Source organism: Canis lupus, chromosome 2, assembly GCF_011100685.1.
Source record: "Canis lupus familiaris isolate Mischka breed German Shepherd chromosome 2, alternate assembly UU_Cfam_GSD_1.0, whole genome shotgun sequence".
Lineage (NCBI taxonomy): Eukaryota > Metazoa > Chordata > Mammalia > Carnivora > Canidae > Canis > Canis lupus.
The window spans coordinates 37,268,980-37,287,295 of NC_049223.1; the positions used below are offsets into that span (position 1 = coordinate 37,268,980).

The 18,316-nt window shown below is 38.7% G+C and overlaps 1 protein-coding gene across 1 annotated transcript in view; it reads right to left on the bottom strand.

Annotated features, from left to right (window-relative positions):
* Window positions 1-1,214: 1,214 nt before the first annotated feature.
* Window positions 1,215-18,316, bottom strand: part of NR3C1 (nuclear receptor subfamily 3 group C member 1) — a 110,265-nt gene continuing 93,163 nt past the window's right edge. Inside the window, 5 exon segments of the mRNA NM_001302828.1 lie at window positions 1,215-1,379; window positions 1,934-2,091; window positions 10,324-10,454; window positions 13,333-13,477; window positions 14,451-14,729. Coding sequence (NP_001289757.1) covers window positions 1,227-1,379; window positions 1,934-2,091; window positions 10,324-10,454; window positions 13,333-13,477; window positions 14,451-14,729 — 866 coding nt within the window. The 3' untranslated portion in view covers window positions 1,215-1,226.

The window sequence follows — 18,316 nt, forward strand, 5'->3', positions numbered from 1 at the left end:
AAAATCAGTAGCTGAGCTTTCCTGCATCGCCAGGAAAGGTAGACCAATTGGTGACAGATGGGAATGTGAAAATGGGTGTCTGGCTACATTTGCCATATTGAAGATTGATTTGGGGGGTGAAGTTGAGTGAGAGGAGATACTTGGTCTGATTCAAATCTCTCAGCTGTGTCTCAGCTGGTTATCTGGAATCCTGACTTTCAAGAAGTTATACAAACTACAACAAAAGGTCCTGAAAGACGGTTGACCAACTTTCTTGCCATCCAGTCATAGCAACAATAGGGCATTAAGTACAAACAGGGCCTCTTGGTAGTTTTTTTGTGTTTTGTATGTTTGTTTTTAAATTAGTTGTTTGCAACCATCATCCACAGTTTACCCAGCAGGTCACTGGACTAGGTGCTCTATACCAGTTAGGACGGTTAATTTGCACAACCTAGAGAATTCTCCACTGAAGCAGATATATACAAAATATGAGCTTTTTTGATGAGAATACTGGAGATAGGAGTCAATTTTTGTGGTCTTCTGATAGCTAAATGCCATCAGGTTAGAAGCACCAACCCATTTTCACACAGAAGATTAATGTTTAGAGTTTATTTAGGAAAGCTATGAACTAGCTGCCCATCTCAAACAGCTGTACAATGACTTGAATACAAAAATTATGTAAGAAAAAATGAGCAAGCGTAGTTCACCGAATATAAAGGAAATTGTTAAAACCGGACAGTAAGAGCTATAAAAGGCACAACTTCCCTTTTCTGATATACACTTGTAAACTTTTTTTCGGGTTTCCATGCAAAAAATCAAAAAATGCTATCCTAACTATACAGGGGAAAATACACCCACATAAAGTCTAGAAAATTTTGTCCAGCCAACTGTGAAAAGTATGAGCGGAAAGTTTACACGCAGAGTTTGGGCACTGGTGGCTTAGGTGCCATCCTTCCCTGGCAGTGGAGATCACCCCCATGACTGCTGCTAATTTCTGGGCTCCACCAACTAGCACTCTCTACTCTGCCCACCACAGAGAAGTGATGGCTCACCTGCTTCTGTTGCCAAGTCTTGGCCCTCTATAAACCACATGTAGTGCGTATTTAAAACAAAACAAAACAAAAAGACCAGACAAAAACAAAAAGGAAAAAATAAAACAGCAAAACCGCTACAGGACAGATTGATAGTTTGTACAATAAAAGCTATAAATTCAACTTTCTTTAAGGCAACCTTTCTTATTAAGGCAGTCACTTTTGATGAAACAGAAGTTTTTTGATATTTCCACTTGAATATTTTGGTATCTGATTGGTGATGATTTCAGCTAACATCTCTGGGAATTCAATACTCATGGTCTTATCCAAAAATGTTTGGAAGCAAAAGTTAAGGAGATTTTCAACCACCTGCAAGAGAAAATAATACAAACGATTGTTGAAAACTTACTAGTAGAAACATCTCATGCTTTTTGGCCTTTAATTTTTAAAAATATATCTGACCTAGAATATACCAATCTTGGCTGGAATCCACCAGCTAAAAAAGAAGTTAAAGTGGGCATTCAGGTACCAGGCACATTTTGGATTCCGTAGAATTGTAGAGAATTATACGGCCTTAAGTGTATCATGATGAACTGTAGTACATAGTACGACAATATGTGAAGGCCATATGCTAATTTAATTAGTCACATAAAAATAGGGAATTTGGCATTTTTGTTTTTAATAGTGCTATTAAATTTTGTCCTGGCACCATGATGTTCTAAGCATGTAACTAGATATTTCATAACTGGCCTTAGGAGAAATGTGTACCAAACCGAGGCTGACAACCTGAGCCTCAACCACCACCAAAATCGATCAAAAGGAAGAAAACCAAACCAAGCCAAAACTATTGGTATATCATCATATACACAAATCAAACGTCCCAAACAACACTGCGGACACCTGGATTCATGTGTGACACTTACATCATGCATGGAGTCCAAGAGTTTTGTCAGTTGATAAAAGCGTTGCCAGTTCTGGCTGGAGTTCCCTTCCCTCTTGACAATGGCTTTTCCTAGCTCTTTGATGTAGGTCATTCTAATTTCATCAAACAGTTCTTGGCTCTTCAAACCTTCCTTAGGAACTAAAAGGTTAAGATGTGGTCAAGGAAAGAATTTTCTTAAGGTAACTCTGCCTATGTGCCTGTAGGGCATTTATTAACAATAGCATGCTTCATGACATGTATTGTATATACACTCTAGATACATTCCATGAAAATACAAGCATCTCACAGGATCCTGAAAGTACAGGCAAGAGAGATGAGGGGATAATAGAAAATCAGAGGATTTAACCTGGAGTCTTGCCTTGCTGGGGAGCATGTATCAGCCTTCCCTTACGCACTTAGAAAAAAACTTATGGATTCCAGATTGTAAAATCGGTATAAAAATGAATCATTTATTACTCTTCAAAAACTGATACCAGTAAGAAGGACTGTGAACAGAAGGTTAATCATGTTCATGAATCCTGCAAAGACTGACTGATTTTTGTACATGGCCAAATTTCTCCAAGTGTACTCCTCAGAACTTTGGTTCTGTGTTAATGGTTAGGGAAAAAAGGATTTGGTCAAAATGTAAGCAAAATTAAAGGTTAATACAAAGTTAGGTAGACTATTGGTTTTCAGGATTTATCAGAGCCAGAATTAGGGAAGGGAACATGATGTTTCCCCAAACTTAAGTTCATTGTTGATGACATCTTAGAAAATGCTGGAATTAAGGTAAGGAAAAGCAGTGGTTTTAGGAGCAGGAAGATTTAATTCTTACTTGTCCAGTGGATTTGAGTATAACCTGCCTTAGCTGCATGTCCTAATCTTTCTCATGGAGTTTTAAGTTCTAAAAATTTAGATAAAATTGACATTAGTTTCAGGTTGTACAACAGAATGACCAAATATTTGTATATATTGCAAAACGATCACAATACATCTATAGTTAACATCCATCATCAGATAGTATACATTTTTTTCTCATGATGACATTTAATATTTACTGAGCAACTTTCATATATATAATATATATTATTAATAACTATAGTCACCAAGCTGCACATGACATCCATGTGACTTATTTTATACCGGGAAGTTTGCACTTTTTAACCCTCTCCTTCCCTCATTTCTCCCACCCTCCAAAACACCCTCCGCTGGAGACTGCCAGTCTGTTCTCTGCATACAAGAGCCCGTGTCCCTATTTATTTTTAGAGTCCACGTATAAGTGAGATTATATATTTTTTTTTTTTTTAAGATTTTATTTATTCATGAGAGACACCGAGAGAGAGGCAGAGGGAGAAGCAGGTTCCTCACAGGGAGCCAGATGTGAGACTCGATCCCAGGACCCCGGGATCACAATCTAAGCCAAAGGCTGATGCTCAACCACTGAGCCACCCAGGCGTCCCTATATATATTCGTTTGTGCTCAGTTTTCTCTGACTGGCTTATTTCACTTAGCGCAGTGCCTTCAAGGTCCATCCAAACTGCTGCAAGTGGCAAGATTCCACTCCTTTCTATGGTGGAATAATGGTCTATTGGATATATTTACTAAACAAACCATAGGTGGACTCTTGCATAGGTGGACTCTTCAGCTGCTTCCGTATCTTAGCTACTATCAGTAATTATGCCATGAGTATGAGGCTACATATATTTTTCGAGTATTTTCATTTTCTGTGGACACATACCCAGAAGTGGAACTGCAGGGTCGTGCAGTAGTCCTGTTTCACTTTGTTGAGGAACACCCATATTGTTTCCACGGTGGCTGCATCAATTTGTATTCCCACCTGCAGTGAGTACAGCTTCCCTCTTCTCCACACCTTCGCCAGCACTTATTCCTTGTCTTTTGGTAACAGACATTCTAATAGAGGTCAGGTGGGATCTCATGTGGTTTTGATTTGCATTTCCTTGTTAATGACTAGTAATGATGAGCATCTTTTCATGTGCCCTTTGGCCAATTAGGATTTGCAAGGATTTTCTCCCATGCTGTAGGCTGCTTTTTCATTTTGCTGATCATTTTCTTTGCGGTGAGAAAGCTTTATAGTTAGACGTGGTACTGTAATGTTGCGGTATCTTAGGCTATTCTGGGTCTTTTAGAGTTCTATACAGAATTTAGGATTTCTTTTGTGAAAAATGCCACTGGAATTGTAACAGGGATTGCACTTAATTTGTGGGTTGCTTTTGGAAATGTCAACATTTTAAGAATATTCTTCTAATCCATGAGTATGGAACATCTTTGCGTTTATTTCTGTCATCTTCAATTTCTCTCATTAGTGTCTTACTGTTTTCAGTGCATGGGTCTTTCACCTCCTTAAAAACATTTTATTCCTAGATATTATTTTTGAGGCAAATGTAAATGGAGTTATATTTTTTAGTTTCTCTGATAGTTCTTATTATTAGTGTCTCGAACTGCCGCAGATTTTTGCATATCGATATTGTATCCTGCATCCTTATGAACTTACTTGTTTTTAACGGTCTCTTTGTGGAGTCTTTAAATTTTTCTATATATAATATCATGGCATCTGCCGAGAGAGTTTTATTTAGTACTTTTAGATTTGAATGCCTTTTATATTTCTTGTCTAATTGCTCTGGCTAGAACCTTAATACTGTGGTGAATAAAAGTGATGACAGTGGATAGCCTTGTTTTATTCCTGATTGTAGACAGAAAGCTTTCAGCTTTTCACCATGAAGTATGATGTTAGCTGTGGGTTGTCATATATGGCTATTATGCTGAGGTATGTCCCTCTGTACTCATTTTGTTGAATGTTTTCATCATGAACAGACACTGAATTTTGTTAGATGCTTTTTCTGCACCTGTTGTTGAGATGATTGTATGACTTTTACCTTTCATTTTGTTAATGTGGTGTACCACTCTCCCTGGATTTTGAATAGGGTTAGACCAAGGAACACACATGAAAACGTTCAGATTCTATAAAGCAACACTTGGCACTTCTAAGATGTCAGTATTAACTGTGAAAATGAAGTCTACTTCATCAGAAGTGCTAAGAGCTTACCATGTTAAAAGTACATTAATATGTTACAGATAACCTAATTATTGCTAATTTCTTAAATACTAAAATTTAATACTTTCATCGATTGTTGAGCTGTATTTTTTTCCTGCTTATTACCTGAACTCTAAAAATAATGATTGGCAAAGTCCTATCAGTGCTTATATTTAAAAGAATTCCATCTATCCCAAATTACCCCTAATTATCTTTGGAGCTTCATTAATTTTTGCTCTATGCGTTTAAGCGACATACTTAGAATTACTTTTCTGGTAAGTAGAATGCTTTATGTAAGGAGTAACTTTAAATAAAGTGAGAAAAAAAAAACCCCAGCTCTTTAACATCTGTGCTGATCATAACTGAAGAAAGCTGCCACAGCTTTCTTCTGGTTTCAAAGAACACTCAGCAAAACACGACTGGTGGCCTGGTCACACCAGCAGCCTGTGTTTGTAAATAAAGTTTTATTGGAACATAACCATGCCTGTTCTTTCTTTAGGTGATGACTGTGTTCATGCTGCAAGGAGCAGAGTTGAGCAGCTGTGACAGTCTTGCTTGCAACACTGAGAACATTTACCACATGCTGCTCTACAGCACAAGTCCACCGCCACTGGGTTACTGGAGGGCCTTTAATGTCAATCATTCAGTATCATGGAAGGAGCTTTTTTTTTTTTTATTTTTTTATCCAGTCTTGGATTTCTTTGTGTATCTTTTGACGTTGAAACTTTTATCTCCTCTCTATTTAATGAAATTGCAGATAAATTTATTTGTTCACCATTTGTTTTTTTCCCTTCCTGTGTGCTTGTTTACCCCCTTCCCTTCATTTCATGTGTTTGGGTTGCTTTTCCTTACAGTGTTTTCCTTAAGGGCTCCACCCCCCCACCTTTTCCTTACAGTGTTTTCCGTAAGGGCTCCACCCCCCCACCTCGGTGCTTTGGTACTCTGCGTACCTTTCCTATCTTTAGCCATTGTCATTGAAATTTGAACCTTCCTTATTGAACTATCCTTCTAGCGTTCTGGTTTTAGATCTTCCAAAACGCTACTGCTGTTACTTTATATAATAGATGTCAGCTTAAACATATTTACATATTACCATTCTCTCTGTTCCTCTTTACTTCTTAGACATGGGATTCCTTACCCTTAGCCTAAGTAGACCCTTTAGTCTTGTATTATATTGAGGATCGGTGGTGGCAAACTTTTCCTTTCACCTTCATTAAAAAAAAATAAAAATAAAAATAAAAATAAAAATAAAGACTTTTTGACTATACACATGTCAGGTGACCATTCGATATATTTGGGTTAATAGGTACTATGTTTGTAACCGTTTTGCACTCTTTGCACTGATGCTTCCTTTTGTAATCCTTCCCTCTTTTCTACTTCTCCAGTTTTTGATGAGCATTTCATATGATTCTATATTCTCTGTTCTCAGGATATCAATTATTACGTGTATTTAAAGTGGTTTCAGTGCTTGCCCTGGAGTTCCACATATACATAGACACTGGATCTACAGCTCCTTTAAATATGACCATTCTACTTGATCCATATAGTGCAGGTACCCGCTAACAGTATGCCCGGGTCCACTCTCCTGTTGTTATGATGTACTGGTGCTGTAATCACCTTCCACAGTTGTGTGGTAGATCAAGTAAGAAGAAAAGTCAATTTTCATTTTCATCGCTTCCTCCTCTCATGTTCTCCTTTATGTAGATCCAAATTTCTGAACTGCATCATTTTCATTTCCTCTGAACTTCCTTAAACATTTCATGCAAGACAGGTCTTCTAGTGACTAATTCTGTTTTTGTTTGAGACTGTTTATTTTACCCTCACTTTTGAAGGACAATTTCACTGAATACCCAATTGTAGATTGATATATATATTTTTTTAACGTTAAATGCTTCACCTGACTCCCTTCCTACATGTGGAGAACATTCTGATGTCATTTTTATCTTTGTTCCTCTATGAGAAAGCGGATTCTTTTTCCATCTGGTTTCTTTGAGGATTGCTTGTCTTTGGTTTTCTGCAGTTTGAGTAAAATATGCCTAGATGTAGATATTTTTATCTTTCTTGGAGTTTTTTGAGCTGTTTAGGTCTATGTTTTGGCATCCGTCATTAATTTTGGAAAACCCTCAGCCATTATTACTTCATATATTTCTTCCATTCTTTTTTTTTTTTTTTTTTTTTCCACTTCTGTCCCCGTTACTTGCACGGGACACATTGTATAATAGCCCTCACCATTCTTGAATGCTCGGTTCCATGTTGTTTTTATCCTTCTCTTTGCACTTGAGTTTGGGTTTCCACCAGGTCTGGTCTACTGATGGCCATCCTCCATTTTCATTACAGTATTTTTAGTCTCTAGCATTTCCTTTTGATTCTTAAGAGTTTCCACCTCTCTGCTTACATTACTCATGTGTTCTTGCATGTTGTTTACTTTTTCCATTAGGGCCCTTAACATAGTCATCATGGTTGTGTTCACTTCCCTATCTGATAAACATCTGTGTCATAGATGAGCTGGGTCCGATGCTTGACTGTCTCTTCAGATTCTTACTGCATACGTTACTTTTTTTTTTTTTTTCTCCCTGAAAGCTGCATAGTGCTAGAGCAGAGCTGAGATAATGATGCTTTTGGTATAAGGTCTTATGTTAAACTGGCTAGAGCTGGGCTGTGTTTCATAACTGAAACCTGTTTCCCTGTTTTGTTTTTCCCCTGTTGTTTTTGGGTTTCCCTGAGAACTTCTCAAAAGGCCATGCTCTGTAGTTCTGGCAGGTGTAATCCAGTTCCTATCCTGGAGCCCTACTGATACAGTGGTAAGGTGCTGGGGATGTGGGGTGTCTTACCTTTTATGATAAAACCTGTTTTGTCATGACCTTCAGAAGTGTTTCTGAACCTCCTCCCCCACCTCACACTCCTGCTTCCCTTACATGAGAGAGGAGGGGAGAGGTGGCCACAATGATCTTTTTGCCCTTGCCCTCAGGTCAGATGAAGCTCTCACAGCAGCTTCCCTCAGAGAGCAAAAAACAGGGGCTTTTTCTCTGATCTTCCTGGTGAGAACCTGTTGTGGCTTATGCCTTGGAGTAAACCCCAAGAAATTGTGAGGAGACAACCCTCTTAGTTTTGAATTTTCAAGCTCTTCCTCCCTGTTCAGTAGTTAATCAAAATTACGGTAAGCATTTCTAGTAGTTCCTGGCTCCAGATTCTTCTGTCCCTAATAAACTGATCATGGCTGTGTGTCTCTGTGTTTGCCTATTTCTCCAGATTCTGATGTGGTCATTTGCCTCGTGACCTCAATTCTCTGATAGATCTGAGGAAAGTTACAGATTTTCATTTGAGCTGCTGCTTGTGGAGAATGGGAATGGCACTGTCCAAGCAGTTTGTCAGAGCTAAAACTGGAAGTCCACCTTTATTTTCCAGTATATTTTTCCTTAGCGTTATATAGCATTCCATTTTCTTCTTTGCTATTGTGGTTATTAAATTGCTTCTCCTTTGAAGATTTTTTTTTCAGTCATTTGGATTTTACTTGTGTTGTTATATGGAACTCACTGAGCCTGCCTAGTAAGGTAGGGGGGGTTGGTGTCTTTACACAATTCCAGAAAATTCTCAGCCACTCTTTGTATAATTCCTTTCCCTATTCTTGTCCACCTTTCATTGTGGATCTCTGATGATCACGTTAGACCAAAGCCTTTTTTTTCAACTGGTATACTGTGAATGTAGTTACTAATAGCAGTTAGTATGTATGAATGTAGTTACTAATAGTTATCCTAACTAATGGGTTAGGATAATCATTTGTGATGGTGGTCACAAATGGGATCACTTTTTTAAAGCACGGTTTCAGCCCTCTTCCCTCACTCGTATCTCTTATTCTGTTCATTTATGTACATGGTACACACATGTACCTATATATGCATTTAAAAAAACTGCATTCTGACTAAAAATTTCATGTATGTTTCCTGTCTTTGAACTTATTAAATATACCCTCTTAGTATAGCTAACCTCTTTGGTTTTTTTGCCTGCTTCCTCTAGCATTTTTAGTGGGAGGTTAGGGTATCTATTCTAATATTCCATCAGAGTAGAAGTCTGATTATATCTTATGGTATATATTTATTTCTTGTTAATTCTATCCTTTTTTTTTTTTTTGTAAAGGACCCAGTGATACATAGTAGTTCAGTTTACTTTTTTATATCCTATGCAATGAAAAAAGTACATATAGCTAGTGAGTCTGGTATGTATACAACTTAAATTACCATTTTTGACAAGTAAGATAGGTTAGTATTTTGCACTGATCTGTATCTGGGCATTATCAGAATTTTAACTGTTAAATCACATTGAGCTCGCTTCTTTACCAAGTGTGCTGCCTTAGGTAACCTTAAAGTCTCTAGCAGTGATCTTTTCCTTTAGGGTTTCTGTAGAACAAAGGTAATATGAAAGCTTAATGATACGTGTGCCTTAGGAAAGCTGAAATAGATCCAGTTGCTTAAAGTTATCTAGCAGTTCTGAAACCAGAGTTATTCAGGGAAAGAAGACTTTAAAACACTGCAAATTTATTGATTTGCATATGAAAGAAATATTCAGTCATCAGCTTAGTATTTTATGAACATTAACCTGATACGTCATTTTTATTGGAATAGCCTATATGTGTATAACAACTGTTCACAGACCTTCTTGTACTGGTTGTTGAAGGTGCCTCCTTTTTACTGCCAAGAGACTTTGTATTTTTCAAAAAGCTTTCTAGGTTTAGTAAGGAATGCCTTTGCTAGCCACAACGTACCTCCCTGGAGTTGATATACCCGTAGCTTTATCTAAACTTTTAAGATTGTTGCTGTTTTTTAGGTAAACACCTCTATCCACCATGGCAGCAGCAATGCTGCATCAGCCAAGTCTCTAGTAGTAATCACGTAGATCTTCCGTACGACCTATTTTTCTCACATCATTTCTGGACATGGTAATAATACTTGGGGAACTAATTTTTGACCAAGTTACAATGTAGTAGAGAAACAGAGGCCATTCTGGTTGGCCCTATTTCTCCAGTTTTCCCCTGGTGCTATTACCAAAGGTCCCAGGGAGGAAGAAGCATGTTTTCACTCCAGATCGTCAGAGGCTCCTGCAGAGCTCATGTTCCTCTCTTCTTCTATGGCACCTGTCTTACTAATCTTGGTACCACTAGCTGTGCCTTTATAACACTTGACATTCACGAAAAATCTAAATATCTGACTAGAAGGAAATAATAATGGTAGACTTGGGGCCACGTATAAAAAAAAAAAAAAACCTTTGTTTCTGCACATTTACATTTCATGCTCTTGATGTACTTAGAAGTGAATTTTAGAAGCAAAGAGTGTTGCTCTACCAACCTGAAGAGAGAAGCAGTAAGGTTTTCATACAGAGATACTCTTCATAAGAGACCTGAAGCCTCTGTAACTCGGAGGAAACAAACAGCATGTGTTTACATTGGTCATACATGCAGGGGAGGGTCATTCTCTGCCTGTAAAAGACAAACACCGGCATTTGAGTTAGTTTCCCCCCAAAAGTATACTCCTTGGTTTTATTTTATAGAACTCTGAACTTACAAAGGAAAATGGAACTATATTGCTATTAATGCTAATCCCCTATAGGTGAGAACTATGGAAGACTAAACTTGTTCCTGGGTTCACAGCATCTACAGAGACTACTGAATAAACTGAGTGTACACTGCAGAAGTGTTCTGTTGTGCATGCTGTAGATCGTTTTATTCACTTACTTTCTGCAGGGATTGGTTGGAAGCATTTAAACCAAGGTTTCCTGGCAGCATTTGAATCTGGTAGTGATGGGGTAGACCGGAAGCCATCCGGGCCAGGAAGCTTGTCTGGCTTGTTCTCTGCTACTCTGTACCAGGCTGACTAGGAATGTGAGGAGTATGTGGTGTGCCCTCTGATCCATTCTCCAGCATGTTATGCTGTTTGAAAGCCTCCAATGGCTTCTTCTTGCTCCTAGAATACAACTGAACTCTATTCCCTGACCTCCAAGCTTCTGCTTGACGTGGCCCCTGTCCCCTTCTCTGAGCTGGTATGGGAATTCCAGCCTTTGCCCTAGTTTCTTCTGCTTGCAGGGCCCCCACCTTTCGCATGGCTTGTTCTTCTGTACTGTTTGGTGTTCAGCTCCCTAGATAGGTCTTCTGTGGTCCCCAAATCTAAATAGCATATACTCCTTCTTCCCCTTCTCCCCGCCCCCCGACCCCCCAGTCACACTCTTGTATCATGGCTCTCCACAAGAATTTCGGTTATTTATTTAATTTCCCCAGTGGAATGTTAGAAGGGGCCTCATCTTTCATGCTCACGATTACAGCTCAAGCTCCTAAAATAGTGGCTAGCACTTGGTAAGGACTCCTGTATCACCAAGAGAATACTGTGCCAGAAAATAAATATCACCAATAGAGAAAGGATACCAACCTTAACTCAGGATTGGGCTTAGCCATGGCCTTTGGACTAGTTTTTTATGCAGCTAGCTAGCCTGACAGCAGAAAGGAGAAACGTCTACTTTAGGTAGTTCCTATTTATCCTGCCAGATAAGTGGCCTTGGAATAACCTAGGAGCAGTATAAAGTTGTGTTCTAAATCTAGAATTACCCTAGTCCTTGCAGTTTCTTTCACAATGCCTAAGAATGTCTTTAAAAATATCTGGAGCTAGTATCATCCAGTTTCTACTATAAAACACTTAAAATAATGCGAGCTTATCACATGGTAAGGCAGGCCCTTCCCTTTAACACTGCTCAAATAGATGTTTTTCTGGAACTTCTACCCATTGCTTTGGGCCTGGCACACCCAACAGATATGAGTGTCTCTGTGGGCTGTCCTCCTCGCTCCCAACTCTACCTTTCTCTTTCCTCCAAACATCCTGTTTGTCAGCTGATGTATGTTTCCATACTCTGTGCCATTCTGGACATAACTAAAGTTGTCACTCTTAATTTTAATAACAAACTACTGATGATGGATTGACTCATATAGGGTGCAGTGGGACTATTCTAATGGATTTAACCCCAGAGCTCATAAAGAAATCGTTTCTTATTCTGATCTTGGGTATGTCTGTGTGAGAGTGAGAACTCCTTGTTTTTACTCTCATAAAGGAGATAAGTTGTAGGCACCAAAAATTGCAATATAGGGTAGAAAAGTGATAAGAGCTAGGGATATACAACAGAGAGGTCCTACAAGGTGCTAAAAACATCATGAGTCAAAATACTTGAGGAATAACAGATCATCAGAGTGAGAATGCTCCATCTATAAAAGATAACAGTGAGAAAGAAAAAGAGGCCAGGTTCTGGAAGCCAGAAGCCATGCTGAGGATGCACTGAATAAGCAGGGCGGAGAGAATGAGGACATCTGTATGTTGGGGAGGTACGTGATGGGATCAGACTGTATTTGGAAGGAAAAAATTGTCAATATGATGAAGGACACACTGGAGGCAGAAAACTACTCAGAAAACAAGTGCAATGAAGTCAGGGGAAGGGATGCCTCAAATATTTCAGAGATGAAAGCAAAGGTCTAGAAGACACAAGAATAGCTCCTCTACAAAATCTGAAAATTGGATTGGTTCTCTCTCCTTAAAAAAAAAAAAAAAACTTTGCAAGTCATAAACACTGAGTGGGCCTTGTCATGCTATGAGGGTCCTTCTGTCTCTGGGCCTGTCCCTCCTAGGGTAGGCCAAGATGTCCTCATCTATAGTTGTCTCTATTGAAAGTGAGATCAATTGACCCCAGAGATGCTCACTGTATTACAAAGTACCCTTTGAGGGCAGCACAGGTGGCTCAGCAGTTTAGTGCTGCTTTTGGCCAGGGATGTGATCCTGGAGACCCGGGACTGAGTCCTGTGTCAGGCTCCCTACATGGAGCCTGCTTCTCCCTCTCTCTTTCTGTCTCTCATGAATGAATAAATAAAATCTTTAAACAAACAAAAAAACTAAAGTACCCTTCGAGGTGTCTGGTGGCTCAGTAGGTTAAGCTTCAACTCTTGATTTGGGCTCAGGTCATGATCTCAGGTCATGGGACCAAGCCCCAACATGGGTTCCGCACTAGGCGGGGAGTCTGCTTGAGATGCTTCCCCTCTTACTCTCTTAACTCTCTAAAATGGATAAATAAATCTTAAAAAAAAAAAAAAAAAAGTACCCTTCAGTGTGTCCTGGGACAGTAATAATAATGTTCCATGTACGTTTGGCCAGCCATTAAGCATTGATAGACAACTTTATTTCAAGTTTTTTCAAGTCTGCCCAGTTTTAAGAAACCTGATAGAATTGATTGAGTCCTGAATAATCACAATAGCAATCCATCAGGAAGACATCAGCTGGTTAAAAATACCCTATGAATACAGGGAAAATGACTCATAAATAACTTACTCATTAATAATCAGATCAGGAGCAAAACACAGCATGCTTCCACTTGATTGTCTATATGATCTCCACCCCAGGGCAAATGCCATGAGGAACATCCATGAATACTGCAGTAGGGTCATTTGGTCATCCAGGTGTAAGTTCCTGAATCCTGAATTAAGAAGAAGTAAAGCTATGAGGAAACAACACTCTACTCGTCCAAGAGAAGATCATCTCTCTGGGAACTGCCACAGACCAGTGATGACTTTAGCCTGGTTGGGGAGGGTTGGGGGATGGACCCATGACAGAGTAAGTGAAGCACCAGGGGGCATGGTTCTCCTTTGTCATCTGACATGTTAAGATCAAAGCCCTCAAGTGCTTTCTAATGGCATCCAATGTAATAAAAGTTATTGTTACTTTTTTCCTGTTTACTCAGTCACTGAATTTAGTTTTAAAAGTGTCCTCTGACAGTTACACCTCTGTCCCTCTTGACAGAGTAGGAATGACAGGAGGTCAGGTTACTTCCATCTTGCTCTGTCCCTTCTCTATCAGTGAGAACATGAGGTTGTCACATCTCTGCAGCTGTAAAGTCTGGGTTGACATGAATGGTAACCTCTGCTGTTTCACATCAAGTTCTTTCCAATAGGGGGACTTTTATATCATCTTAAAAATGATATTAACTAAGACTTACATTCACAATGTATCATTTTATCTACTTAAGAGTTAAAGTCATTCTGTTTTAGTACATCCTGACCAAGTGTCACTATACCTGATATTTTACCAATTGTACTCCTGAGTCTTAAAAGCAATACGCTGATGGAAATCTAGTGGAATTCTGAGAAGTATTATCCGTATCCTTGCCCTGGCTTTGGGTGTGAAAGGAATTTTAAGTCCCGTGACTCTACTTCTGACAGGACCTCGTCCTACCTGAAATCACTCTGCTCTGAGCAACAATCTGAAAACAGGGAGCAGTGTACCAGTTTTATTATAAACCCTCCACTCCTATGCTTTCTGGCCTCGCCCCTGGCTAGGCCCTAGCAATGAGGAAGAGAAAACAGGACAGGTCGTGAGACTTGGATGAGAGAGCCTCTGTTTAAGACAATACGAAGCTTTGTGCTTTCGCAGTGTCGTCTTCCGCATCTTACCTGGTATTGCCTTGGCCCATTTCACTGCTGCGATCACTTGCCGCCCACCTAACATGTTGAGTGTGGTCATGATCCGCCAAGTCGAATCTGGGACAGAGCTGTCATACCCTGCGTATAACACCTCGGGTTCAATGACCTCCAGCAGGGACACCAGGGTAGGGGTGAGCTGTGGTAATGTTGCAGGAACTATTGTTTTGTTAGCAGGATTTTCAGAAGTTTCTTGTGATGCTCCTGGAGTGGCCTGCTGAATTCCTTTTATCTTTTTCTTTGTTTTTCGAGCTGTGGGTGTTAAAAAATACACAGAAGTGAGATTTAATGGGAAGGTCTGGGTGGCAGTTTATTCAGGAAGTACTTTAATTTCTGAAACTACTTAGCAATTATAAAGTGACACAGAAGAAGAGAAAGCAGAGTCAAGAGGAATCCATTTGTATACGAAGCCAGGTAATTCTTCATCAGTTACACTGTACATAAAATTGTCTTTCAATATTATGCTAAAGCAATCTAAACAAAGCACTTACATAGATTCTTGCATAAATTAATTTACATTTCACGCCAAAGTTGAAATTTTCATTGGTTAAATAAGGTAATACTTTTACTAGCATTTGAGAGAAAGAATCTAAGGTTGTAACAGCAGACTAGAAATGGGGTTTAGGGTTAATCTTAATTATGGTATGTAAGGAAGAGAGCTATACTAGTGATAACCTCACACAAAGTCCCCTTCTCAGGAAAATATTAACATGACATTGCAGATCACCTGCTAGAAGCAATATTAACTCCGACAGCAGAAAAGTCCAATTTTTACATTTATATGAGGGGATATTACTTGGTTCTAAAAACATTTGAGGAGATGGAAAACTTTGCATTTCTTGACATAAATTAGCAGTGGGGAATTTCCTTTTCTAAAGGGATTTATATTGATGACTCCACAAACCAAAAGCATCCTTTCTCATATACAAAGTAAAGCTATCTTCTAACTCTGATTTAGGCTGGAATGGTGTAATCAGATTACAATAGGGATTCACACTCTTGAAGTTACATGTTTTAGTAACAAATGGGAATGTTTCTTTTGTACTCTATGTGCTGCTAAAAGGAACAGAGTATTATTAAAGAGAAAGTTCTGAGAGATCCAAGGAAGTACAGTGAGTAGAATTTATACTAAAATTTATACGAAAGAAGACCTGCACCTGCCTCACTTATGATACAACCCATTTTGCTAAGAAAGTAAATACTAATCACCTTTTAAAATAATTAATAGATTCTTTGTCCTTCAAATGATGGAATGGTCCCATTATTGTACTCTGTGTTGAATATGGTAGTGAGAAGTTGAAGAATTGTCATGTAACATTTCAAAACACAGAAAAAGGATCATGGCAGAGCTATTTATATTGTACCATGCTCTACTGAAAACACAGTATGGTGTAGCAGTAATGAGCATAAATCTGAAGCCAGCATGTTTGAATTTAAACCCTGGCTCTGTCACACAGTCGGTGGGATCTCCCCGTTATTCCCTGGGACTTAGTTGCCCTCTTCTGTAAAATGATGATAATATTCGTACCTCACTCAGAGGGTGGTTGGGAATGAAACCATTTAGAATATGTAAAAGGCTTAAAACAGTTGGTGGCAAATACTAAGTGCTACAGAGCTATCATTACCTCCACTGGTGGCAGACTACAGCATTAGAATATTTTGAATGTAGATGGTACAGGTAGATAGAGGTGTGATCAACTTTAAAAAAGGAAACGCTACTGCACGTAACATAAGGGAACACTTGAGACACCAGAGGTACTGCACGGAAACCCAGATTTCAACATGATGGCAAGTACTTTATGGAGAAGGTAGACGAGAACATGCATGACCCAAATCAATATCCTGGAATAGTAAGGACCTCAGCTAACCATGACTTAACGCTCCATATGAAAACAGGGGAAAGGACGGTGATGAGCTGGTGGATTTACAAGAATCTTCTATACTTGGTAAATAAGTAATTTCTTACTATTTTTTCTATGGTGTGAAGTGAGACAGTGAATGATTTTGAATAAAGCTCAAAATACTGACTAGAGCAAGAATGTAAGAATGTGTACTAATATGCTTTCATATAACTTAAGAAGTTGTTAACTGAATTAGTTAAGCAATCACTGTTTGTAAGCACTTTAAGATTTTTACTTGATAGAAAGTTCCTGACTCCTTGGAGCACAGAGATTATAGTATCTGAATTCTATAGAAGTGTTCCTGAGTCTGCAATAGTTCCCTTCCTTTCTTAAAAAAAAAAAAAAAGTCTTAATTTAAAACTTAGCTTAAAAGTATTAGGTATGAAATCTGATAATGTCAAAAACCTCCTTGTTAAGTTCCATTTGACTCTTTACACCAAAAATAAAGCTATAATTTGGAATGATTAAAATACACCTTAAAATGAAGTAAAACTTTGAGGATTACCCTTAAAAAACTGATGTGTACTCAAATGCCAGGCTTTCGAAGCACTGAAAAAGGCTCTCTTAAAATGACTCTGGAGAATCACTGGTATGGGGGCAACAGTATGGTGGAAATAGACCACTTCTGATCCTAAGCTACATTTATGGAGAGAATCAGGCTTTGAGAAGAGCTGAGTTGTTTTGCGACTTCATTTTGGGGCAGTCCTGAAAGGGGAGAGTCAACTCTATGGACAGACACATATCTACTCCAAATAAAGGTTTTTATCTATACAGAAATAATTAAGAACAAAAATGGGGCTTTCCCATTAAAACTTCACAAGAAAATCTCTATAAACTTATTCGATTTTTAAAAAGCCTTTCAGTTTTTCTACAATTAAAATTCAGTTATCATGTATGATATGTGCTACCTAGTATCTAATACATTCTTTTTTTTTAATTTTTATTTATTTATGATAGTCACAGAGAGAGAGAGAGAGGCAGAGACACAGGCAGAGGGAGAAGCAGGCTCCATGCACTGGGAGCCCGACGTGGGATTCGATCCTGGGTCTTCAGGATCGCGCCCTGGGCCAAAGGCAGGCGCCAAACCGCTGCGCCACCCAGGGATCCCTCTAATACATTCTTAAGGGACAAACCAGAACTGGGTAGTACAGAAGTGGACACAGCTGAATCTGGCTAAGTCCCAAAGTGTTTTTCATAATATAAGGATCTCAACCTCTCTGAGCAGAAGAGAAAGTATATATATTATATAGAGAGACAAGCATGTAGTGGCTCTTAACAAATGCTAGTTTCTCCACTATTCTCATAGCTTATATTGACATTTTATAAAAGCATACAATGTATTTTTTTTTAAATAGTGTTTTGGAAAACTGCAGCTCCATCTAAACTGTATGCTTAAATTTCAAGATCTGATTGGAAAGGGCAGTGATGGTATTTTGCGAACACAGAAACTCCGATGTCTCTAGCTGCCCTGGTTGTCTTCTAGTGAGGGAAGGCAGTGCAGTTGTTACTGGAGAGAGAAGTTTTATATTATATATATATATAAATAGTGGTCAGCAAAGTGGTCATAGAGTTTATATATATAAAGAAAATAGAGAGCAGCAAAAAGAAACTGAGTAAAATTGGGAATGAAATAAAGATAACAAAAAAACCCCATCCTTGTGGCACGTGAAAATGAACTATAGGAACACGTGATTCATCTCTGAGCTTCTGGAACACCTACAAGAAGATGGGCTGCTAGCACTTTCTTTAAATCAGTGCTTAAATATGCTGGCACTTTGCAGTAAAGTTGAAGCAACCTAGTCACACTTAGAAAATATTGGGTTAAGTGACTGGTGTGCCACGACTTTTTTTTTTTTTTAAGATTTTATTTATTTACTCATGAGAGACAGAGAGAGAGAGGGGCAGAGGGAGAAGCAGGTTCCATGCAGGGAGTCCGAT